The sequence below is a fragment of the Neocloeon triangulifer genome, unplaced genomic scaffold, assembly GCF_031216515.1.
Source record: "Neocloeon triangulifer isolate White Clay Creek 2 clone unplaced genomic scaffold, ASM3121651v1 ptg000003l, whole genome shotgun sequence".
Classification (NCBI taxonomy): Eukaryota; Metazoa; Arthropoda; class Insecta; order Ephemeroptera; family Baetidae; genus Neocloeon; species Neocloeon triangulifer.
The window spans coordinates 404,512-430,821 of NW_026775546.1; the positions used below are offsets into that span (position 1 = coordinate 404,512).

General features: G+C 34.7%; 1 protein-coding gene across 4 annotated transcripts in view; it reads left to right on the top strand.

Moving 5' to 3' along the window:
- Positions 1-25,720, top strand: part of LOC132192860 (gamma-aminobutyric acid type B receptor subunit 2) — a 153,701-nt gene extending 127,981 nt beyond the window's left edge. For 2 of the 4 annotated variants that reach the window (XM_059613036.1, XM_059613037.1), the window contains 12 exons: positions 10,017-10,250; positions 11,870-11,930; positions 12,970-13,204; positions 13,910-14,150; positions 17,494-17,616; positions 18,490-18,600; positions 18,752-18,976; positions 19,868-20,053; positions 20,382-20,478; positions 21,120-21,225; positions 21,887-22,452; positions 23,527-25,720. In XM_059613036.1, the coding sequence (XP_059469019.1) occupies positions 10,017-10,250; positions 11,870-11,930; positions 12,970-13,204; positions 13,910-14,150; positions 17,494-17,616; positions 18,490-18,600; positions 18,752-18,976; positions 19,868-20,053; positions 20,382-20,478; positions 21,120-21,225; positions 21,887-22,452; positions 23,527-23,933 (2,592 nt within the window). In that variant the 3' untranslated portion in view covers positions 23,934-25,720. The remainder of the gene's footprint in view (positions 1-10,016; positions 10,251-11,869; positions 11,931-12,969; positions 13,205-13,909; positions 14,151-17,493; positions 17,617-18,489; positions 18,601-18,751; positions 18,977-19,867; positions 20,054-20,381; positions 20,479-21,119; positions 21,226-21,886; positions 22,453-23,526) is intronic. The other 2 variants (XM_059613038.1, XM_059613039.1) reach the window with 2 other exon arrangements.
- The last annotated feature ends 590 nt before the right edge of the window (positions 25,721-26,310 follow it).

Sequence of the window (26,310 nt, forward strand, 5' to 3'; positions counted from 1 at the left end):
CGACATCAAACTCTTCTCTTGAAAGTCAGTCACCCTGTCTAGTAAGGTGGAGCGCCATGATAAGTTACATCCCCTTTCTCACCGCCCAAAATGAGCAAGCACGTGTCAGAGTTGGTAAAAAGATACACACGAGCCTGCTGATTATGAAATTTCATGTTGCAAAGTGGAGTCTCTCGGAAGAAGATCATCCATCACGCGCGCCGCTGGAAAAGGTCTCGGCCGGGTCCGGACGGAAAATGGAAAACCTCCTTCGCTCCCCGAGGCGTAGACAAAACAGCTAGAAAGAAACGCGCACGCACCACACCCGTGTTGTGGCAGTAAATTTATAAAAGATGTACACGGGTTACTTTTCTAGCGGCAATTCATCATCGGCGCCGGCACCGAGATTCCTCCTCGCCGAATTAATCCAGACCCGAAACTCTGACAGCCGCGGTGCTTTCTTTTATCACGGTTGCAACGCACGTATATACACTATTATTTAATTGGTCGTTTCCTTTCTTAACTGGTGAAGATTATTTGGGCCACCCTGTACGACAGACAGCTAGACAGCTGCAAAACCCCCAGCATCTCTGGTGTGCCTTATAACGTTATTAATTTGTGCGCTTTTGACAAATGGTGCTGCGAAATTACAAATTAACGCCGGCGTCTTTTGCTACCATTTGTCATCTCGATCGTTTTCGTTGTATTCGTCGAATTTGTAATCTGCGTCAGGATCTTTGATTTCGTTAAATACGTGATAAATTATCATTTATATGTCAAGTTATAAAATTTATAATACCCTTTGGAATTTAATTTTAATTAAATGTAAGACATTGTTAAGAGGCTCAATGAATTATTCTGAAATAATTTTAACAATAATTACTTTTAGTTTTAATTTATTGCCCTGAAAGTGAAAGATGCTAGGAATGGAAAAAATGGATTTCAAACTCATAGTTTTGGATTAATTAATTAAAATTATTTAAAAAAAATGCTTGCACCCTGTGCAATAAAAACTCTACTAGCTTCAAACATTTCATAAAGTACAAAGTAAAAGAAGTGAAGCGATCAGGCTTTTCTACGTTGTAAAATTGAAAAGCAAAACAGCTCTACCAGTTTCGGTCACGGTCTGCGACCCTATTTCACGAGCAATAAAAATACAAAAAAATCAGCAAACATTTTATAAATCACATTTTAACCACAATTTTAAAACTAACAAAACTTCTGACAAAAACAAGAATGAGCTAACTAAAGATGAATTGATTGGGAGATGTGATTGGCGCGCGGCTCGAATGCCAATTTCTTCAATCAAAATAGTAAAAGAAATTAATCGTCCGTATAACAGTTGGATTTTTGCTCAGAGGATATTTCACTGCTACATTTTTTTTATATATTTTATATTTTTTCATCCCTTACGGTTGACTGCGCTGGCCTGCCGTCTCACTTTTATCGGACGTCATTCTTTCCATTCTTTGACTCTCTCCCTTTATTTTTTTCTCTTTCTTCTGCTTCGAGACTCTTCGGCTGCCGCCTGACGCGCTTGGTCTCTATTATTTTATTGTTTTGTCCAAGTCTTCGCCTTTTCCGCGCCATCGACTCGCCCGCTGCGAGCAAAACGCGTATAAAGACTTGGTGATGAAGGGTTGGCGGCGGCCACTTGAACAATCAAGTCGCCTCGAGGGTTGATCACCCCACATTGTGGCAGCGTGCCCAGTTTTGACCTCCTCTGCTGCCTACCCTGCGGAATTCTCTCACACTATAATTCCGAAGCAAGAGGCAAGGGTGCTTGCCCCCGATAAGAACTTGGGATTTGAGAAAGAGAAAAACCGCCACGGATGGTATTCCTAGATAGTATAAATCATAAGGGGATAATTTTTTTCAGAAAAATTTGGACCTAACCTTTCTGTTTGACGTTGGAAGAGCTATATTTTGTATCGCTATGTAAATAATAAATTTTTTTTAATATAAGACATAACCTATATGCAAAATCAAAATTTAACAAGAAAGTGTACAACCATATACAAAAGACAATTTAGTGGTCCCCCACGTCTTTAGACAGGACTTGATTGATATTCGTGAATTTTAAAAACTAAAACCATTGTTGAATTTAGTGGTGCCCCACGTCTTTAGTTTAGGGCTTGATTGATATTCGTGAATTTTAAAAACTAAAACCATTGTTGAATTTAGTGGTGCCCCACGTCTTTAGTTTAGGGCTTGATTGATAGTCGTGAATTTTAAAAACTAAAACCATTGTTGAATTTAGTGGTGCCCCACGTCTTTAGCTTAGGGCTTGATTGATAGTCGTGAATTTTAAAAACTAAAACCATTGGTGAATTTAGTGGTGCCCCACGCCTTTCGCTTAGGGCTTGATTGATAGTCGTGAATTTTAAAAACTATAACCATTGTTGAATTTAGTGGTGCCCCACGTCTTTAGCTTAGGGCTTGATTGATAGTCGTGAATTTTAAAAACTATAACCATTGTTGAATTTAGTGGTGCCCCACGTCTTTAGTTTAGGGCTTGATTGATAGTCGTGAATTTTAAAAACTAAAACCATTGTTGAATTTAGTGGTGCCCCACGTCTTTAGCTTAGGGCTTGATTGATAGTCGTGAATTTTAAAAACTAAAACCATTGGTGAATTTAGTGGTGCCCCACGCCTTTCGCTTAGGGCTTGATTGATAGTCGTGAATTTTAAAAACTATAACCATTGTTGAATTTAGTGGTGCCCCACGTCTTTAGCTTAGGGCTTGATTGATAGTCGTGAATTTTAAAAACTAAAACCATTGGTGAATTTAGTGGTGCCCCACGCCTTTCGCTTAGGGCTTGATTGATAGTCGTGAATTTTAAAAACTATAACCATTGTTGAATTTAGTGGTGCCCCACGTCTTTAGCTTAGGGCTTGATTGATAGTCGTGAATTTTAAAAACTAAAACCATTGGTGAATTTAGTGGTGCCCCACGCCTTTCGCTTAGGGCTTGATTGATAGTCGTGAATTTTAAAAACTATAACCATTGTTGAATTTAGTGGTGCCCCACGTCTTTAGCTTAGGGCTTGATTGATAATCGTGAAATATAAAAACTACAACCATTGTTGAATTTAGTGGTGCCCCACGTCTTTAGCTTAGGGCTTGATTAATAGTCGTGAATTTTAAAAACTATAACCATTGTTGAATTTAGTGGTGCCCCACGTCTTTAGTTAGGGCTTGATTGATAGTCGTGAATTTTAAAAACTAAAACCATTGTTGAATTTAGTGGTGCCCCACGTCTTTAGTTAGGGCTTGATTGATAGTCGTGAATTTTAAAAACTATAACCATTGTTGAATTTAGTGGTGCCCCACGTCTTTAGTTAGGGCTTGATTGATAGTCGTGAATTTTAAAAACTAAAACCATTGTTGAATTTAGTGGTGCCCCACGTCTTTAGCTTAGGGCTTGATTGATAGTCGTGAATTTTAAAAACTAAAACCATTGTTGAATTTAGTGGTGCCCCACGTCTTTAGTTAGGGCTTGATTGATAGTCGTGAATTTTAAAAACTAAAACCATTGGTGAATTTAGTGGTGCCCACGCCTTTCGCTTAGGGCTTGATTGATAGTCGTGAATTATAAAAACTATAACCATTGTTGAATTTAGTGGTGCCCCACGTCTTTAGTTTAGGGCTTGATTGATAGTCGTGAATTTTAAAAACTATAACCATTGTTGAATTTAGTGGTGCCCCACGTCTTTAGCTTAGGGCTTGATTGATAGTCGTGAATTTTAAAAACTAAAACCATTGTTGAATTTAGTGGTGCCCCACGTCTTTAGCTTAGGGCTTGATTGATAGTCGTGAATTTTAAAAGCTATAACCATTGTTGAATTTAGTGGTGCCCCACGTCTTTAGTTTAGGGCTTGATTGATATTCGTGAATTTTAAAAACTAAAACCATTGTTGATTTTAGTGGTGCCCTACGTCTTTAGTTTAGGGCTTGATTGATATTCGTGAATTTTAAAAACTAAAACCATTGTTGAATTTAGTGGTGCCCCACGTCTTTAGTTAGGGCTTGATTGATAGTCGTGAATTTTAAAAACTAAAACCATTGTTGAATTTAGTGGTGCCCCACGTCTTTAGTTAGGGCTTGATTGATAGTCGTGAATTTTAAAAACTATAACCATTGTTGAATTTAGTGGTGCCCCACGTCTTTAGCTTAGGGCTTGATTGATAATCGTGAAATATAAAAACTATAACCATTGTTGAATTTAGTGGTGCCCCACGTCTTTAGCTTAGGGCTTGATTGATAATCGTGAAATATAAAAACTACAACCATTGTTGAATTTAGTGGTGCCCCACGTCTTTAGCTTAGGACTTGATTGATAGTCGTGAATTTTAAAAACTATAACCATTGTTGAATTTAGGGGTGCCCCACGTCTTTAGCTTAGGGCTTGATTGATAATCGTGAAATTTAAAAACTAAATCCATTGTTGAATTTAGTGGTGCCCCACGTCTTTAGCTTAGGGCTTGATTGATAGTCGTGAATTTTAAAAGCTATAACCATTGTTGAATTTAGTGGTGCCCCACGTCTTTAGTTTAGGGCTTGATTGATATTCGTGAATTTTAAAAACTAAAACCATTGTTGATTTTAGTGGTGCCCTACGTCTTTAGTTTAGGGCTTGATTGATATTCGTGAATTTTAAAAACTAAAACCATTGTTGAATTTAGTGGTGCCCCACGTCTTTAGTTTAGGGCTTGATTGATATTCGTGAATTTTAAAAACTAAAACCATTGTTGAATTTAGTGGTACCCCACGTCTTTAGCTTAGGGCTTGATTGATAGTCGTGAATTTTAAAAACTAAAACCATTGTTGAATTTAGTGGTGCCCCACGTCTTTAGCTAAGGGCTTGATTGATAATCGTGAAATATAAAAACTACAACCATTGTTGAATTTAGTGGTGCCCCACGTCTTTTGTTAGGGCTTGATTAATATTCGTGTATTTTAAAAACTGAACCCATTTTTTTATTTACAATATTTAGAAATCTCGCCGCGTCTGCTATTTTACTTAAAAAAATTAAGCACTGCTGCGATAGACGAGAAATAATAATATATTCAGGATTCTCACCGCGCCTTCTATTTTACTAAAAAATAATTGCAAAATTAAGCACTGGCTAATGAAAAATTTTAATTCTGAATACAAATACCTCTTGAAGTCGACCTCTGTTATCTTGCCCTGTAAAGAACATTTCGTTAAAATGGAACAAAATTTTTTCTGCTATGGCAAATATTTTTTCATTCCTCTGTTACAACTTGATCGATGGGTCAGAAAAAATAGAGAGTATGAATTGAATAAATATTTTGCATTGGAAAATCAACCATTGCAATGTCTGACAAATGAAAATACCTCCCATTGGCAATAATGCGAATGAACATTTTATTATGTAACTTGCACTCCACTCTTTGAATTAATTAAGCAAATCCAGGTCGGCAGGCTGGAATGAAAAAGTCATATTCCACACAATTAATTGAGTGTGAAGGTCCGTAATGCAAATGGAAAGCTGCACTTGCGAAATAATAATAATTCATATCAATTAAAGAGCGCGCGCGCGTGCAGGCTAATTTGCAATCAATGTCTAAGTGCATTAGCGTCGACGCGTGGAAATTTAATTAATGCAGATGGGCGCGTGCTGCATTATTAATTAGGCGTGTTCGCACGTGAGCGGCGTTGTTTTTGACTGCCAACTACACGTCAGCCCAATTAGCACTCGTTTTGTTGTTTTCACAACATGTACGGCTGATGGACGTGTGGGAAAATAACTGTATAAACACTCATTTTCAGCTGTAACGTCAAGTTTTCGCCAAATGAAATTGCCTTTTCAGGGTGCTTTGTTTGCTCTTCAGCGAGAGGAATTAGGGGGGAAATGGCAGCGATGCTTTCGGTCAATACAAGGGAAAATGGGAATAATATATTGTGGAGTTTGTTCGCGTTTTATTCAATTTTTTGTGTGGAAAAAGCCTTGAAATAGTTTAAATATTTTGCGTTGTCAGTCATATTCATCAAATACATGCTTTCTTCAGGCTGTGAAAATGTGAATTATTTAGAAGTTCGTTTGCGCGCCGTATCCAATTTTACAGAAAAGAAGCCTTATATTAATTTCAATTGGCTTGAATTCCTTAATCGTTAAATGTGTACAGTTCTTCTAAATTTGAAATGAAAATTGAAAAGAAATATGAAATAAATTTCTAAAATCAAATTTTTTCGCTCTTAAAATTGATGCATTTAATCACGAATTTAATTATGTATTTGGCGATTTCAAAAAAATTTTTAGATGAATTTTATAACTGCAATTTTTGTGTTTATTTACAAAATTCCAGATTAAAATTCATCCCTGGTAAAAAAAAAAAAAAATGGTGAGGAGCATCCAAAGCTAGTTTTTCAAGATCGAATTTAAAGTAACAAAGCTGTAATACGATATCACTCTTTAATTAAATATTTTAAAATGACATTAAATATATTTTTCTAAATTAATATCAATTAACATGAGATATGATTTCGCAGAATCTTATAAAAAGAGGCTTTTGTTAAGATCTTTATTTACAATTCTAGTCATAAGAATTTAAAAATTAATCAATACACAATTCAAGTAGCTTCCAAGTAAGGGAAAGTTCAGACTTTAATCTTAATAAAATTTTTCATAAAATTAAATGTTTAAAAATGTATCAGACTGCATTATTTAAAAACAAATCCTCGTATTTAGTACTTAAATTTTGATAATCAATAAAGGCTTACTGTGGCGGATGAATTATTTCATAATATCTAAATTTTTTGCAAAACTCTTGCTGGTGATGGTGCCTTTTCTCAAGGAACTTCCCAATTAATTTGTCAATAATTTTTCAAAATTATGTAATTCAAAATTTTTAGCGAGTGGACAAATAAACAAAAAATGAAAACAAATTTTCTATTTTCCTTGACAATTAAAATTTTAAAGCGATTTCATTACAGCAAACTGATATAGAGAGCAAGGTGTCAAAACTGATAGGGTCTTTGAGTGTCACGTCGTCGCTGACAAGCGCAATTATAAACCTACAGGCCGCGAACAAACAGGGAGAAGCCTTGCGGCCGCGATTGACAGGGCTCGCACACGTGTGTGCTTTGAGAAGGTAACCAAATGGAAAGTGAGACAAGCTATATGTATATATTATGTACATTATGGGGAAGTTCAGCGGAAAGAAATTGTTTGCGAGCCAGTTGGTGGTGTCGCAGAGGCAGACAAGCCAAAGCAACTCGGGTGAAAACACACACGCGAGAGTGAGAGAGAAGACGAGGTGCTGCGCAAGGGTTAATAGTTAGCACGTCATGTGGCTCGCTGCCCCTGCTCGGCTATGCAACCGGTGAGGGCGAACGCACACTCGCTAAACGCAGGCAGAGCTGTAAAGGGAAACCTATTTGGGCGGAAAAATTTGCAGAAAATTTCAAAATTTAAAGTTTTGAGGTTTGCATTAAAAATTAAAAAAAAAAAATTGAATGAAATTGAACCCTTTAATTTTTAGGCTCAAATTATATTTGCAAAAAGTTGAGTTTTTGTAACGAAAAAATAATAAATTATTTTTCAAATTCAACAGTCGTAAATACGTATGAACCCTATTAAATAATAATTTATTTTAATTTACTTCTCACAATAGGAAATTTTTTTCCTTCAAAAATTATTTTAGAATTTTTTATTTTTAATTGGAATTTTCATTTTTCGTTGTATCTGAAAGTGTGTTAAAAATTTAAGTTACAAAGTGAGTGAAAAAGGGTCTCAAAAAATATGAAGTAGTCTCAAAATTGTCCAAAATACCAAATAAAAACATTTTCTTCTATAATTTTCCCATAATATCGTTTTTAGTTCTACATAATTTGAATTATAATGCACAATTTGCGAAGATCCCTTGTCATAATAAATTTTTAACCTAATTACAAGAAGATAAAAAAGTCATTTTTGTAGCTAGTTTTTATTTTTTATTTGAATAAATTAATTATTAAGATCAATTTGATTTTAGAATTTTGCCTTTGAGGGGTTTTCTTGTACAAAATCAATAAATTGATTATATTTAAAATATGTATAAAATGGTACTCTCAGGATTAAATGTTTGACAATTATATTAATTTAAAAACCAAAAACCGTACCCAACTTTTCCTCGAAATGATTTTCGGGTTTGCTGAGGCTACTTCAAAAGGGCCGCTGTCGCCCCCGTGGCGACGCAAGGCAATCAAAGCGGAAAATTGTAAATCAGCAGAGCCACGAGACGGAGGTAGAAATGCAAACACGCGGAAAAACGGCGCTGCGGGCTGGCAAAAAGCGTGGGCGAATTACGAAATTTTCGCAGTCGGGTGTGCTGCGAATTTGAGCCACGTTTTTATTAATCAGCTCGAGCCACTGCCGCTGGTTTTATTTCCTCAAACGCACGAGTCGAGCCTCAACCATTGTCTGCAAAAGGCGCGCGTTTATCATATTTTAATTAAAACTGCCGGCCGCTCATTCATTTCCAGCCTCAATTGTTTCTCCACACACGCACGGACCGTGCAAAAGAGCGCTTTATTTGCGTTCATCTTTTCCTCGTGAGGTTTTGTATGTTTTTCGGATAACGAGAGAAAGAGTGCCGGCCAAAGTGAAATTTTTTGTAGGGCAACTGGAAAAACACATTTAATTCCAAATTCAAAAGCTATAGGGAAAGATAATTAAAAGTAAATATAGGAGATAAATTGAGATAAATGAATTCCAATTTTCATTTTATAATTTAAAAAGAAAAAACAGTTAAATTCAGCTATGTATAATGACTGAATTATAAAATTTTAAAGGATATTAATATTTATATTTTTCTATTCTTATGAATTTTTTACCAGTTTTATTTCATCTAATTAATTAATTTATAAACTTATAATATTTTTTATGTTTAAGTCTCATTTCAAGTAGAACGGAGATTATTTTTAAAGTGTTTATATCAAAATAATTTTATTTTCATAAACTCTCCATGAGATGTATAGTGCATATTAAACACATTTTGAAAAAAATGATGTAAAAGTTTACTGAATTGATCTAGCTGCTTTTATGAATTTAATTATAAATTTAAATTAGAAGAATAAGAGTTAAAAGTTATGATATTGTTTTGATAGAAATTTCATTAATCCTGGGGTGTTTGGATTAAAAATTTAGATATCTTGGCTAATTATATTTTACAGGTTCTAAAGACTATCGTTTTGATTATATTATCTTTTGGAAATAATGAGCCACTCTTTATGAAACTTAAAAGGCTGCCTGGCTCAGGGGCAACACGCCCTATAAACTTGTACGCCCTAACTATTGAAACCGCACGCCTCTGGCCGCGATTCTTAAGCTTGGAGATGCGATTTCGCAAGTCTTTGCAGCACATCATCTACTATATCGAGGCGAAATTGAAGCAAAGAGCGCCCCAGGTTGCTAATCACTTTCCAGACGTTACTCAGGCGCTGCCTTGGAATAAGCAGCTTAAGTTATAGCTCGGCAGTTTTCGGAGTAAAAGAGAGTGTGGAGGAGGCTCCTTTAATTCCCTTTTTGAGGTTAATCTTGCTCGCCTCTTAAATTCAATTTTCCCAAAAATTTCCATAGAGTTTGATTTCAACCAAATATTGAAAACAATCATTTTAATTAATAATTTTTTCCCATAAAGTTAAAGTTTTTTATGTTTCAAAATATTTATTTAGTTTATCAAAAACGTCAGACGGTAAACTTCATCTGTCCCTTAAAAAATATTATTAGTTTCTTTAATTTTAAAATGACTTCTATTAACTAATTTTATAGACTATGCTAATTGAAGAATGTTGGGGACACTTTTATTCGTTTAATAAAGAAAGTCTCACAATATTCTAGGAATGAAATGAAAAAAATTTCCGGATAAAGACGTAAAACAGCCGTATTAATAATTTTAAAAAAGTCATTATTGTGTGTAAAAGCCCAAAAAATGCGGTATTTACTATCATTTTTCAATTCAGGAATGATCTTATAAATGAAATTTATTATATTTCACGGTCTTATAATTTTATTTGCAATTTTTTGCAGACTGCCGATGAGTACAAGGCTGAGTACGACGTTCGACGAGGCCGCGAGTACTCGCGGTTCCACGGGTACACATACGACGGCATCTGGACGGTGGCCCTGGCCATCCAGCACGTGGCCAGGGCCATTCATCACTTCCGACCCAACCAGACCGTGTCCGACTTCCAGTACAGAGACACTTTGTGGGAGACGCTTTTCCTCGAGGCCCTTCGCAACATGAGCTTTGAGGGAGTCACGGTAAGAGCTCATTAAAAGCCACTTAACGGCTCAAATTACAGTAATAATTTGAGGGCGTATAATTTCTGAAGTTATACTGAACATGATTAGATAAAAGTGTCTAAAAGTATCGAAATTCAAATAATATTTTAGTTATTTTTAAGGTTAAATTTTTCCAACTTAAGCAAACCAAAATTAAATGTAGTAAATTCACTTGAAATTTAATGCCAAGTTTATAGAAAAATTAATTTAATTTCAAATTTCTGATATTTTACATGCGTTTATATATGAAACAATAACCGTGAGAAATTTTTAATCCTTGATACAATGTGATGAAACGCAGACATGAATCGTAATTTGAGTCAACCGCATATATAGCAACGCTAGCGAATACAGCAATCGCTAATTTTGCTTATTTTGCTAACTTAGCAACCTTAGCGAATTTAGCAATCGCTAATTTTGCTAGCTTAGCAACCTTAGCGAATTTAGCAATCGCTAATTTTGCTAATTTTGCTAACTTAGCAACCTTAGCGAATTTAGCAATCGCTAATTTTGCTAACTTAGCAACCTTAGCGAATTTAGCAATCGCTAATTTTGCTTATTTTGCTAACTTAGCAACCTTAGCGAATTTAGCAATCGCTAATTTTGCTTATTTTGCTAACTTAGCAACCTTAGCGAATTTAGCAATCGCTAATTTTGCTTATTTTGCTAACTTAGCAACCTTAGCGAATTTAGCAATCGCTAATTTTGCTTATTTTGCTAACTTAGCAACCTTAGCGAATACAGCAATCGCTAATTTTGCTTATTTTGCTAACTTAGCAACCTTAGCGAATTTAGCAATCGCTAATTTTGCTAATTTTGCTAACTTAGCAACCTTAGCGAATACAGCAATCGCTAATTTTGCTTATTTTGCTAACTTAGCAACCTTAGCGAATTTAGCAATCGCTAATTTTGCTAGCTTAGCAACCTTAGCGAATTTAGCAATCGCTAATTTTGCTAATTTTGCTAACTTAGCAACCTTAGCGAATTTAGCAATCGCTAATTTTGCTAACTTAGCAACCTTAGCGAATTTAGCAATCGCTAATTTTGCTTATTTTGCTAACTTAGCAACCTTAGCGAATTTAGCAATCGCTAATTTTGCTTATTTTGCTAACTTAGCAACCTTAGCGAATTTAGCAATCGCTAATTTTGCTTATTTTGCTAACTTAGCAACCTTAGCGAATTTAGCAATCGCTAATTTTGCTTATTTTGCTAACTTAGCAACCTTAGCGAATTTAGCAATCGCTAATTTTGCTTATTTTGCTAACCTAGCAACCTTAGCGAATTTAGCGAATTTAGCAATCGCTAATTTTGCTTATTTTGCTAACTTAGCAACCTTAGCGAATTTAGCAATCGCTAAATTAATTAATGCTCATTTTAGTCGAACGTGAATTCTTTTAATCAAATGGTTTTGTAAGAAAATTTTATTATAAAATCCAAATTTTATAAGATGATGGCATAAAATTAATTTTACTAATATTATTTTATGGAATTTTGAATATTTGGACGATGATAGCAATAAAAATATTTATCATTATTCGTTAAATCTTGTATAAGTTAACAGGACATTTTATAATTTGTTTGTATAATTTTTATTTCAGGGGCCTGTGAGATTTTACAACAATGAGAGAAAAGCAAGCATACTACTGAAGCAGTTTCAAGGTAAGCATTTTATTTAAATTCGCACTGCAAACATCGCTTCTCAAATTTAATTATTTCGAGCGGTCAGAAACCCTGACCGTCGGTGAAATTAAAGTACGCATCGACGCGACTCGAATTGAAAATTAGCGCATGTAAATGAGCGGGCGCCTCTCGCGTGCTGCCGGTCGGTCCGTTTGTAATATTTGCCGAAATTAAAAGCACCCTTGTGGGACGTGGGTCTCTCTCCATCGCCTTTTGTTTGTAGCCCAGCGTATAAATTATGCGTGCAAAGTGGATTATATTACGCATTTAACGCAATTTCTCGTCGCAGTAGTTGTTGCGAAGGAATTACCCGCCGGCGAGGGATTACCATTGCAAAACTTTCGCTTCTCTCGCCAAACTGCAGCACGTCTTTTGCTAAACTCTCCAGACCAATAAATTTGCTCCGGGATGAGAAGAGAAGAACATTGACAGCTTTTTTTCCCTCTAACTTTTCTAAAAAATCTCACTGTGGAGAGATGAAAGTTCTTGTATTTGTTTTGAAATTTAAAGGAGATAAAATTAAGTTTTCATAAAGCAGAGCTATCGTGATTTCATGCAAAAAATTTGAAATCAATTTAATTCTTTATCAATACTAAATGCAATAAAGCACATTTAAAAAGAAAACAATAAAATATTATAAAACGTAATTATAATTTTTTTTTTAAAGAAAACTGTAATTATGTTTTATAATATACTTAATTTAAATACATCAAATTTTTACAATTAAATTTTTTTTTAATAATATTCATTGAGACACTTCCCATAGCATTGATTAATCTTGAATACACTAATTTTAACCAATTTTTTACATTGCTTTTTTCGGGAGTTTTCTAAAATCTGCCTTTGCAAAATTAAAGAAATTGAATTAAAATATAACTTAAGATCGATTTATTTTTCTTTTTTTTTAACCACAAAAAATCAAAATAATAACAATTTAAAATGAATGATAAAAATCCGTTATTGTTGGATAATTTTGGATTCTCCTTTTCCTCTAAATTTCATTTTTCATTTTCTGCAGATGGTGAAGAGGTGAAAATAGGAGAGTTCAACGCAGTGGCCGACCAGCTGGATCTGAGTCGGGGCGAACCCATCAAATGGCACGGCCGAGGCCCTCCTAGGGACAGAACGGTGACCCTGATCGAGCACACGCGAATCGACCTGAAGCTCTACTCCCTGTTGGCGTCCATTTCCGCCTTCGGGATCATCATGGCCGTCATTTTCCTCGTCATCAACATCACCTACCGCAATCAGAGGTACACTTTCCACTCGGCTAAAGCAAAACGCCCCAGTGCCGCCGGTTTTCTAGAAATAATTATTTGCATTTTACAACTGGCGGAACTTGTACGACGCCGTTTTATAAGTGGTGTAAAACTTTTAGAGCGTGTTTATGAGCTAACGAGTGCCATGTAGAGTGGTGCTCTACATCATACGTGAATATTATATAAGCCACGGAATTATTTGCATCAAAGTTAATGCTGGTTGCATGCAAAATAAGGCTCGATACTATGCAAGAGTTGAATTAATTCATGGAGAAATGGAACGGGGAATTAAAAATACATTTATCACTTTTATAGATGCTTATATATTCATTTTAAACATTTTCTGCATTCTAGGCCTGTTGAAATATTTTTTTTAAAATAGTAATTTTTTTAATTCAAAGAATTGACCTAATCCTAAATGCAGGTAAATAAATTGAAAATAAGTCAATTCTTTTTACTGAATAATCGAATTCTCTACATTATCATTTTTCAGGAGCTAATTATTTCAAATTACTTTTAACTTCAATAAAAATTATTAATTTTTTTGCTTTTACATAAATTGACATAGTTTTTTTTTAACAATTTTATGGATATATTATTAAAATAATTCAGAAGATTGAGCTTTATTAAAATTCATCAACATTTTAGCTTTCTATTATTTTTTGTAATTTCTAAATATTTGCTGTTGCGTTTTTCCAGGTACATCAAAATGTCCAGTCCGTACCTGAACAATCTGATCATCATCGGCTGCGTGCTGACCTACATGAGCGTCATCTTCCTAGGGCTGGACAGCCAGCTGACCTCGGTCACCAGCTTCCCGTACATCTGCACAGCGAGGGCGTGGCTGCTGATGTCAGGATTCTCCCTGGCTTTTGGCTCCATGTTCTCCAAAACGTGGCGCGTCCACTCCATATTCACAGACCTCAAACTAAACAAAAAGGTGAGAGAAAATAATTTTGTAGCTGAAATTCACGATCGAGGATTGATTCTTGGTGATTTAAATTTTCCCCGCTCTTCCTCTATGGATTTGTGTGTTTTTTATTGTTTAAGAGAGTTTTTTCTTAAAACAAATCACAAAAACCCATCAAGGAAAAGCCAACTCTAAATTCGAATCAACAGAAAATAATTCATTTAAAAAAAAGTCTGAATTTTTTTGTGCTGCGGCGAAAAAGGAAATAAGCATGTTTTGACAAATGTCTGGATTTTAATTTGAATGTTAAGTGACTCTACGAGAGCCTTTTCTGCCTAAATGCGAGGCAGAATTGTTTGCCGGGTTTGAGGCGAGTGCGCACTTGGCAAACAATTCTTGGGTGGTTTGCAGAAATAATGTCCTCTACAGACAGGCCTATGACTCGGTCTTTAAAGATTTACAGAGACTGCCGTGGATTTTAGAATTTTCTTTGCAAAGGAAGAAAGCACACAACATCCTTCAATTGCGCTCGTAAAGAAGAGGGCAGTGTTAAAAAAATTGTTGTTTATCCTGCAGAAATTTATCTAATTTTCCAATTTCAGAGCTATTTTTGTTCCAGATCGAATTTTTATCATTGAGAAGCTTCACAATTTTTAAATTTTATCCAGGAAAACAATATTAAAAATTATTATTTTGATTTGTTTTTGAATTTTTTTAAAATTTAGATTACAAAAATCCAATTATTTTAATTTATTTACTTTTCCAATTTCTGTAAAAAAATATTGTTTTCATTGAGAATCTCAACCATTTAAAAAAATTTATCGTCAAACAACATTTCTTAAGTTCCATTCGATCTCATATATTTAATTTTTTAATTTTCAATGTAATTAATTTCACTTAATTTTACTGCCTAATTTGTGAAATATCAAAATAATTGAAAATTTAGATTTTATAAAAAAATACGGGGATGTCTCATAAGCTTATTTAGTAATTAAATATTCCCCATTATTTTCATTTCGATGGCTGATAAAATAGTATTTTGTTTCTTGCACTGCCCCAGACTGGAGGCTACTTTGTAAGCTTTCAGAACGGTCTGCCGCGTTTTTTTATTCCCTCTACTCCCTTTTATCATATTTGCATACACCGTAATATGTATGTGCATGTGTGCCACTGGAGGAGAGCGCGAGGGTTACGAGAAAAAATATACACCGCCCGCAGTGCTGGCTGTTGCAAATAAAAATTTCATTTTCTCTCTCTCGTGACATTTCCAGGTGAACACATGCGCCTTTTCTGTGCAAAAATTTCCTTCATCTCGTATGTGTGTGTGTCTTGCAAAAATACACATGCAGCTCAAAAGTGGAGAGAGAGAGATGAAGCAGATAAGAGCGAAAGCAAAAAGTAATCTTTGCTCTCGCTCTTTCCCGTCCTGCTCCGCGTTTTGTCAGCAAACTTCTGAGCTCGTCGGCGAAAATATCAAATAACTTTTGCGGCAAAAACTACCGCGCTGTCAGCCGGCGACTTCTTTTCTGTGGAAAAAGCAGGCGTTGTCAATAATGGAAATTGTCACGGCGAAGAGTTTATTTCTGCTGACGTAATTCACGGGCTATTCTTAGGTTCAACTCTACGGAAAGAAAAAATTTAGAATAGCTTTTGATTTTTATTGATTGAACCCCGCAATGATAACAGCAAAATGAGATGAGAATATTGAGGAAGTATTGTTAAAAAATAAGATAAATTTATACAATACCTTATTTTTGACAAAAAATCAATATAAATTATAATAATTGAAATTCAGCTAAAAATTTGCTAATTTTGCTAATCAATCGCTAATTTTGCTTATTTTGCTAGCTTAGCAACCTTAGCAAATTTAGCAACGCTAATTTTGCTTATTTTGCTAACTTAGCAACCTTAGCAAATTTAGCAACGCTAATTTTGCTTAATTTGCTAGCTTAGCAAATTTAGCAACGCTAATTTTGCTTAATTTGCTAGCTTAGCAAATTTAGCAACGCTAATTTTGCTTAATTTGCTAGCTTAGCAAATTTAGCAACGCTAATTTTGCTTATTTTGCTAGCTTAGCAACCTTAGCAAATTTAGCAACGCTAATTTTGCTTAATTTGCTAGCTTAGCAAATTTAGCAACGCTAATTTTGCTTAATTTGCTAGCTTAGCAAATTTAGCAACGCTAATTTTGCTTATTTTGCTAGCTTAGCAACCTTAGCAAATTTAGCAATCCAATTTAATTAATTTATTTTCAATTTATTTATTCTCTCGCAACGAGTCATACAGAAATGGAAAAGTCACATTATTGGGAGAGAATAGGCAGCCAGCTCTAGTTAACAACATATATTCTAAAACTAATAATTTTTGGAGATAAAAAATTTAAATGAATAAAAAAATATTTGAAATTTTATTTTTAAATAAGCTATAAATTTGTAATAAATAATATTTGGTTTTTAAATTTTATAAATTAATATTATTACATTGCAAACAAGTTACTAAAAAAAAAGACATTCGTCTAGAAACCTTTACAGAGAATTTTTCCGTCTTATCAGAGAGATCTCTTGCGTAAAGGTATTATAGTTAAAATCTGACAGATTTTCCATGTTTTTGACAAAAAAAAACAATATAATATAAATTAAAATAATTTAAATTCAGCGGATTAAAAAAAAAACCAAAAAAATGTACCGAAATTGAAAAAAAAAACATTATTTGCACCCATTAAGTTTTCTTTTATTACAAAAAATAATTGAGAATTCTTTTTTTTTTACTTTCCAGTCAATTTTTAAAATTTAATTTAAATACAAAAGATTTGTGCTTATGTGAAAAAGGAAGACGGGATGCATTTTACTCCCTTTTGTTAAATAAAATTGCGGTTGACGCGTATTTTGTGAATAAATCCGCCTGCAGCAATAAGCAGGAAAATTATCGCCGACGAAATCGTCCGCGTGCCGCCGAAATCCAGATGCAAATTATCCACACAGCAAAATCGAGGCAAGCGAGAGCAAACAACACAAACGCACGCGTGTGGAAAATAAAGCCTGTGTAGAGGAGAGGGTCAGTCAGTCTCTGGCTTTTTATTGAAAACGGTGCGGCGGCTGCGAATTTGAATAGCTTTTTTCTGCATAAAAGATTATTTCCATTAATTTTTCTGGGGAGAATTTTTCGGACAAAAATGCTCCCCCAGCCGCTCATTAAGTGTGTCCATTCATTGTGATAATATTATATTGCCGGCAGCGTCTGTGCATTTGCATAAAAAATTCAGACGAGGGTCAGACTTTTTTCCTCCTAGGGGGATTCCCTGCTTTTCTATGTGGAAAAAATCATGCAAGCGCGGCCGGTCCGGCTGCTGAATTTTTGAATCTTTTGCTTCGCAGGTGATAAAAGACTACCAGCTGTTCATGGTGGTCGGCATTCTGCTGATGATCGACGTGGCCATCATGACCACCTGGCAGGTCACCGACCCTTTCTACAGGGAGACAAAGCAGATGGAGTCCTACGTAAGGAGCAAAACAACAATTGCTCAAAATTTTACGTCGCTTTTGTGTGTTTTTATTATTTATTTTGGCTCAATAATGTGCGCGCACGTTTGGCACGGGAGCATTTCATCTTTATAGCTCCGAGTATAAAGTTAACAGATATTTATAAAAAAATTCTCGTTTCTTTTTTTTTCAAAATATTTTGCAGCTAATCTATAATTAGTTTAGTAACAAAAATAATTTTAATTTAAACATATTGAAAGTTAAAACAATTATAATAAATATAAAATAAACATTAAATTTATTATATAAATTAATTTTTTTTTTATGTTGTTATTTAATGCGTTTTTAATTATTTTGTCCGCATTTAATTAGTTTTGCCATGTGTTATTTTCTATCATAGTCCAGTCCATTTAAAAAGGTTTGGTTGTACATCTGGGAAAAATGTTTTTTTAAATTAATATGCTAGATGAACATGGTAATCTTCAGAAGAGTGCAAAAGTAATTTATATAAAAGTGGATTACTGACCGCTAATTTTGTTAAAAATTTAAAGTAATATATAGTAATTAATATAAACATATTTGTACGATTATATCTTTTTTATCATATCGGCTTAAAAATGGAGTGATTTAATTAATGATATTGAACGTAAAAACTCGCAAGTCAAACCAAATTAATAATATTTAAACTTCGGTCAGTGTTCTATTCAATGTACTGTACATCGTTTTCTTATAAAAATTCTAACATTCTAAAAAAATTGATCTTTTACCCAAATTTTATTGTTGATTTTTTTGTAATCACTTATCACTTCAATTAAATTTATGCAAATTTTTATAATCTATTGAATTTCATACCAACTTGGCCTATAACCTTTAATTTTTTTCTCTACACAGCCTCATCCGACGAGTCCCGACACGGTGATCATTCCAGAAAACGAGTATTGCCAGAGTAACAAGATGAACTACTTCATCGGTGCCATCTACGCGTACAAGGGACTCCTTTTGGTGAGTTTTTGTTGCTAACGAGCACGTCAGAAGTAACAAAAGAACACACACACCTTTGAAGATGCATCCGCTTTTTAATTATAAACAACATTATTTTCTTAATATTAAAAAAAAAAGAAAAAAAAAATAACAAGATGCTGTTCTGGCGCAGATCTTTGGCGCTTTCCTGGCGTGGGAAACGCGGCACGTGAGCATTCCGGCGCTCAACGACAGCAAGTACGTGGGCATGTCCGTGTACAACGTGGTGATCATGTGCGTGATGGGGGCCGCGATCTCGTTCGTGCTGAGCGACCAGAAGGACGCCTCCTTCATCATCATCTCTGTCTTCATCATCTTCTGCACCACCGGCACCCTGTGCCTTGTGTTCGTGCCAAAGGTATGACAATTAATTTTATGAAAAGAGATGCGCAAAGGGATGCTGGAGTAATTAAAACAGTGGTCCAGCTGAGCACTTTTTGTCTGCGCTGCTGATTTTTTTCGTGCGAGGAAAATTTAAGACGCAAAAAAGAAATGCAAAGAGAAAAATAATAATAATGAAATATTAATATCATAAGTTTTAAGTAATTTTAATAATTATTTTAAACAACTGATTTGATTTATAATTATGATGTTTTAAGGAGAGCGAAATAAGATATGGATAAATTTGCTAGCAACCTTTTGCTTATTTTGCTAGCTTAGCAACCTTAGCGAATTTAGCAATCGCTAATTTTGCTAACTTAGCAACCTTAGCGAATTTAGCAATTGCTAATTTTGCTAACTTAGCAACCTTAGCGAATTTAGCAATCGCTAATTTTTCTAGCTTAGCAACCTTAGCGAATTTAGCAATCGCTAATTTTTCTAGCTTAGCAACCTTAGCGAATTTAGCAATCGCTAATTTTGCTTATTTTGCTAGCTTAGCAACCTTAGCGAATGTAGCAATCGCTAATTTTGCTTATTTTGCTAGCTTAGCAACCTTAGCGAATTTAGCAATCGCTAATTTTGCTAACTTAGCAACCTTAGCGAATTTAGCAATCGCTAATTTTGCTAATTTTGCTAGCTTAGCAACCTTAGCGAATTTAGCAATCGCTAATTTTGCTAATTTTGCTAGCTTAGCAACCTTAGCGAATTTAGCAATCGCTAATTTTGCTAACTTAGCAACTTTAGCGAATTAGCAACCTTAGCGAATTTAGCAATCGCTAATTTTGCTAATTTTGCGAACTTAGCAACCTTAGCGAATTTAGCAATCGCTAAATTTTGAGTAGGGAATTAATCTCGTTTCCAATTTCAGTTAATTGAACTGAGGCGAAACCCTCAAGGGTCGATGGAGAAGAGGCTGAGAGGCACTCTGAAGCCGATGGCCAAGGGTGCGCGGCGCGACTCGACCACATCCGAGATGGAGGAGAAACTCAAGGACGCCACAACTCTGAATCAGCGCTTCAGAAAAACACTCAGGGAAAGAGACACCGAACTTCAGGTACACAAACCAAAATAAAAATAGAAAAAAAAAATGGAAAAAAGAAATAATAATTATTTGAGCTGAGAATTTGATTTATCTTTTTATTTATTTTCTACTCGTTTTTTGCTTTTGAATTTAAAAGAAGTTTTAAGTAGAATGAAATTTTATAAATTCTCAATTGAAATAGTCACAATTTTAAAATCCTGTCCAAATATTTGAAATAGTCAATTAATGTGTTTTTTCTTACAATAGAAGATAATATGATTTCTCACATTTTTTATTCTTTTTTATATATTTTTTGTCACCTCTTTTGAATGTATTTATACTAAATGAACATGAATTAAAGGGCCTGATTCAACGATTGGGTCCTGACGCGGACAACCTACCAGGGGAGCCGCCTTCGAGACTGACTGTGCCCAAAGATTCTGCTCTCAGGAGAGAGGGTATGCAACCTTCCTCTGTTCCCAGTCAGCATGCTGAATGACTTTGAAACAAATCGAAATTATATCTCTATGTGGGCAATAAATTTTCAACCATTTTATTTGATTTCCTTTAATTTCCCCCACTACTTTTTATTTTCGTCCATTGAAATGTCACTCCAATTTTGAATGTTTTCTGTCCGCTCACTTAGCAAAAGCTTTCGCAGTTGCGAAACTAGCACGCTCTTTGTATAGGTGCGCACACTACTATTTACGTGTGTATTTTGCTTGTGGCCTTCTGTGAAACACCGCTCGCCCCAGCAATGTGTTTGAGCACAAAGAGAGCGTCATTTGAAAGTGCCTTTGATCTGGAACGCGCGGCTCTTTTGCTGACAAACGCACGAACGCTGCCCTTTTCATTTGCACACACGCAGCTTTTTTATTTCAGGATGAACAGAGAGGAAAAATGTGGCAACTCTCTTTCATAAACCTTTAATGAAAATGAAACTGGTATGTTAATTATGAAATGAATCCTGCACGCGTTCGATTGCATGAAAGTGTAAAAAGACGGAAAGATTATGTATTTATGTTCGATATTATTCTTTGTTTATGGAGAAACTTTTGAGTAGAACAAAAATGTTTTGTTTTCGATTGCTCTTAATTAGCGCCCTCTGCCACTGAAACCACTGACATCAGCTCATTATGTTCATTGGCTTCCTCTCAAGAAGTCGGCATCGACCCTGCCAACCAATCGGACACTCCTGGACAAAGGTGAGATTTTGAAGATATTTAGCGCAAATATAATATTTAATAATCCTTCAAAATGTGCACATATCATGTAATTTATACTATTTTCAAACATAGAAAATATATTAAATACATGATATTATGATTTTTTAAGATTCTAATTTTTAATAAAAATCATTACTTAAAAAATCTATTAAAAATCACTAAAATTTATTAAACTGTACTACAAGCAAATTATATGCAATAATTTTAGTATAAATTTAATCTTTTATTTTTGATATTAAACTGATTAAATCTTTTAAATTTAAAATTAATTATTTCATAATTTATCAACTACTTTTTAAAAGAGAGTTTTAGTTCACAGGAAAATATAATATAAATTCATATCAAGTTTAAATTACATAATAAATATTATAAAATATTTAGATTAGATTAGAATTCTTGAGAATATTTTGTTTCATATGATAATTAGAGTTCTGGAAACTAGTCCAATAAATTGTTAAAAATTAAAAAAAAAATGATATTTCCAAGTTATGATAATTTGTTTATAATTAGAGTATTTTGAATTGAAAATTTTACCATCTTAAAAATATAGCGTTTTTATTTGAATGAATTAACAGTTTTGCAAAAATTCTTTATAGAACAATAGATTCTGCAAAAAATCTAATACTAAAAACAATTTCAGAAAACGGGCGAGCTTCAATAAGTTGCCGACAATTTCGGCGTCAAAAGAGACTGTGGCGATGATGACGCCGTGCGAGCCGATCGCAGCCGTTATGGTGTCGGCGGTGACGGCGTCAATGACGTTGGAGTCGACGCCCGAAGAGCGGCACATGTCGGACAAGAGTTGCGGCGCCGGCGACTCGGGCGAGTCGGACGACGACCGGACGGTGCCTGAGATGGACGAGTCGGACCAGGAGGTGCCGCTACCGTGCATCAAGAAGGGCGTCTCCTTCAGCGACGTCACGGCCGAGTCGCCGCCGCCCCCGCGGAGGCCACCCACCCCCAAGCACACCACCCCCAAGCACAAAACGCCGCAGCCACCGACGCCGCCGCCCTCGCTGCGGCGCCGCGCCTCGTCCGGCGCCCGGACGCCCACGCACCAGAGCCGCAGGCCGTCGGCGCCGGCCGTCGCGACCAAGGAGCACCCCCACCCCCACCACCACCACCACCATCATCATCACCACCACCACGCGCACCATCCGCAGGGACACTACCACGACGTGTCCAGGAGCGAGGAAGTACTTTTGGGTAATTCAAATGCAAAAATTGTTAAATATTTTTTTTGTGAACGTTTTTATTTAAATTGATTCTCTAACAGATTCTCTTCCTTCAAAAAAATATTTTTTTTTTAATTAAATTCATTAATTTAGAAAATAAAGGAACAATGGTCAGGATTTATTTTGAATTTTAATTTCAAATGTTGGGATTCTAGTTCTTAAAATGAATTCATGAAGTCTCTTTGTACAGTTTAGCTTTTTTAAAACATATATTCAATATTTAAATTTACATATTAAATAAAACTTCATATAAGTTCTTAATTTTTTACAAATGTGTATTGATTGTGTTTTAATTATAAATTTTGATTTTTTTAATTAAAATTTGATATTTCTTTCTTTATCATTTTCTGGTAACTAAAGGAGTAAAATTTAAATGTCATTATCAAAAGATTTTTATTTCTTATTATAAATAATCAATCCATGTTTGATCTTTCATATAGGAATATTAAAAAAAATATTTAGCCATTACGTGTGTTGCTTGTTTACTTTAAATAGTTTTTATGATTTCAAAGTTACTGATATAATCCAATTCAATGACTATAAATACCTTATTCTAAACAGAGGAAATCATGATTTGGAAGTCCATCAAAATAATTGCCAACTTTCACATGTTTCAAGGATCTTGCTTTCAGTTAATGTCAGAGAAATGTGTTCGTTTCTAGATGACCGCAATAATTTTTTTTTTTAATTTCAAATAAAATGTTTCTTATAATATATAAAATATAATAAATTTACATTTTTTTTCCATTCCAAGATTTATTTGAAATTTATCAATAACAAAACTAAGTAAGAATCTCCAAATTACTGTTGCAAAAGTTTTTTTAGTTAAAAATAAATCTCAACAAATTCTTTCTTATGAAGTCACTGTTTGTTATTATTTGAGAGTAAATTCATATTTTTAGTGTAAAATTTGATTTATATGGATTTTTAATAAAACAATTTTTAATTTTAATTGAAAACAGTTTTAAAATATAAATAATTTTACTAAAATATAAAAATAATTTTTGTGTAGCTCTGTGAATTGATACAAACTGCAAATTTTCAGATGAGCCTGAAAGTCCGCACAGCTCCTCGCCAATGCAGCGCTCCGTGTCGGAGAGGTCACGCGGGGGCTCGTCGTCCTCTCTGCGAGGGGCCAACGGCGTGGAGCACCCCGCGTCGGCGGCCGCGGCGGTGGCCAGCACGACGGGCCGCGGCCGCAAACCGGCCGCCTACAGTCTCGTGCAGAGTTCGCCGAACGTGAGCATGGACGGCGCGGCCACGTTGGGCCGCGTGCCCAACAAGAAGCAGCACATCAACAACAACATGTCGGCGGCCGACCTCGCCGACAACCTCGCCATCCTGCCCATCTTCCAGAAACTGCTGAGCGAACGGCACCGCACCCGCGGCGGCTACTCGATCGCCTCCTGCCCCAACATTTCCATCAAGTGCGACATCGTCGAGTACCTCTAGATAATCAAATTTTCGATCGAATTCTCGGACTCCTGATTGTTGTTGTTCGTTGTTGTCTCCGGGAGCGGCAGAATTTTTTGCAAAAAAACAAACAATTTCCGAAAAAAATAATGATAACGTTGGATGAATTTGCCTCGAACGTCGTTTCGGTTAAAATTTTGTAATTTGAGATAAAAAAATTTGTATTTATGAAATGAGCAAGGCCTAATTTTTTTCAAAATCAATTTCACGTGCGTTCCGAAAGCAAAACAATTTAACAATTTAAACTCGGCCTGCTTTTGGAAACGCGCAAGATTTGACTTGATGATTTTTTAATTTTATTTTAGTGCTTTTGGTGACTTTCAATGGATTAAAAATACCCTATTTCCCCCCCGAAAGTGTTGAACGTTCAAAGTGTCCAACGCAAGAAGGTGATCGAAACAATTTTGGAAGACGAAAAACTGGTGCAAAAGTTGTAAATTTATATAGAAATCATTATGGTGTTCACACAGCGTTAAAAACTTTTTGGAAAAATGTTTAAATTAAAAAATCATGTTGATGTTTTTCATTTTCTTTCAAGAAGATATATAAAAAAATCAGGTGTCACTTCTTCAGTTTATCAGCTCAATAACTGCGCGCGGCGGCGAAGCATCCGTTTGCTCAAGTGGACAAAAATTTACTAATTAAAGTATTTACGAAAAAGCGTTTGTCTCCTCCGATGTCTCAATCAAAACGACGAACGTATCTATGCGTCTTAAAAATCTGAACAAAACAAACCGAGTGCTGACTGTGTGGTGATTCTATTCAACACAAAAACACTAGGACGAAAAATAACTGAAATAAAATGAATGAAAAAAAGTGCGCGCCGAGGAGAGCCTCACATTCTGGCCAAATGGAAAAAAAATCGATAATGAGCCCATCGAGTTTTTAAGAAGTTGCAAATTGTCAATTTTATACAAAGGTGTTTTAAAATAAGTGTGGAAAATTATTATTTATACTTCTCAATTTATTTTATTTTTTGATTTGTTAATGAAAATATTGTACAAGGAAAGTAGAATTGCAGACATATCAGTGAATGCAGTTTGGTTCTTTGGAAGAATTAGAAAAATTCCTGTTAAAGAATCTAACTGCATTCGGAATTTTAAATTTCACAATATTTTGTTGATTTCTTAAAATCAGGCTTGTCGCTAGTTCCTAAAAATCTCGCATGATTCTCAATTTCTCGTGTTGTATTCACATCTAATGAACATTTAATTCAAATGGTGCAAGACGTCAATTACAAATTAACATAGTGTTAAATATATTCTAAACGCAATTTGCACTAAACATCCGAAACTTTGGCCAGCGTGTGTTGGCACAAAAGGGGCGCTTAATCGATCATTGTAACTGTGTTGTTATGGGCCTATGCCGTAATTAAATGATAAAAAACAATTATTAAAATTATATAAATTGGTTGAAAAGAGAATGCATGATTTGAGTGGCCTATGTTTCGATTAATTGGTCAGTGTTTAGCAGATTCTCTAATAAATGTTTATTACGAAATCTCAAATCTCATTTCTATAACAAGTCTCTGTGAAGAAATTCAGATAAAAAAATCAATTAATCCACATAATTCAATGGGAGTTATGTTTTCTTATTAGAACGGATGTGAGAAATGGCGAGATGAAAGAGTGACTTGATTGAGGAGATTAATCGTTAATTGGCTGTTTCGTTTCTATATAACTGTAGTGCGGCGATCTCCAATCCTGATTGTGTGTGTCTGAATGCAAGTGTGGCAAGAGACATTTTATTAATAAAATCGAAAAGTGCAATGCAAAGTTTCATGACTCTTATTAAAATTATTCATGCGAATACCATAAACAAAATCGAGTGCAAATCTTACTTATTTTGCTAATTTAGCAACCTTAGCAAATTTAGCAATCGCTAAGTTTGCTAATTTCGCTAATTTAGCAACCTTAGCAAATTTAGCAATCGCTAATTTAGCTAATTTTGCTAATTTAGCAACCTTAGCAAATTTAGCAATCGCTAAGTTTGCTAATTTTGCTAATTTAGCAACCTTAGCAAATTTAGCAATCGCTAATTTTGCTAATTTAGCAACCTTAGCAAATTTAGCAATCGCTAATTTTGCTAATTTAGCAACCTTAGCAAATTTAGCAATCGCTAATTTTGCTAATTTAGCAACCTTAGCAAAATTAGCAATCGCTAAGTTTGCTAATTTAGCAACCTTAGCAAAATTAGCAATCGCTAAGTTTGCTAATTTCGCTAATTTAGCAACCTTAGCAAATTTAGCAATCGCTAATTTTGCTAGCTTAGCAACCTTAGCAAATTTAGCAATAATTTGAGATTTATTTTTTTTTTAACTGTCAAAATTTTCTCTATTTGGATGGTTTGCTTTTTA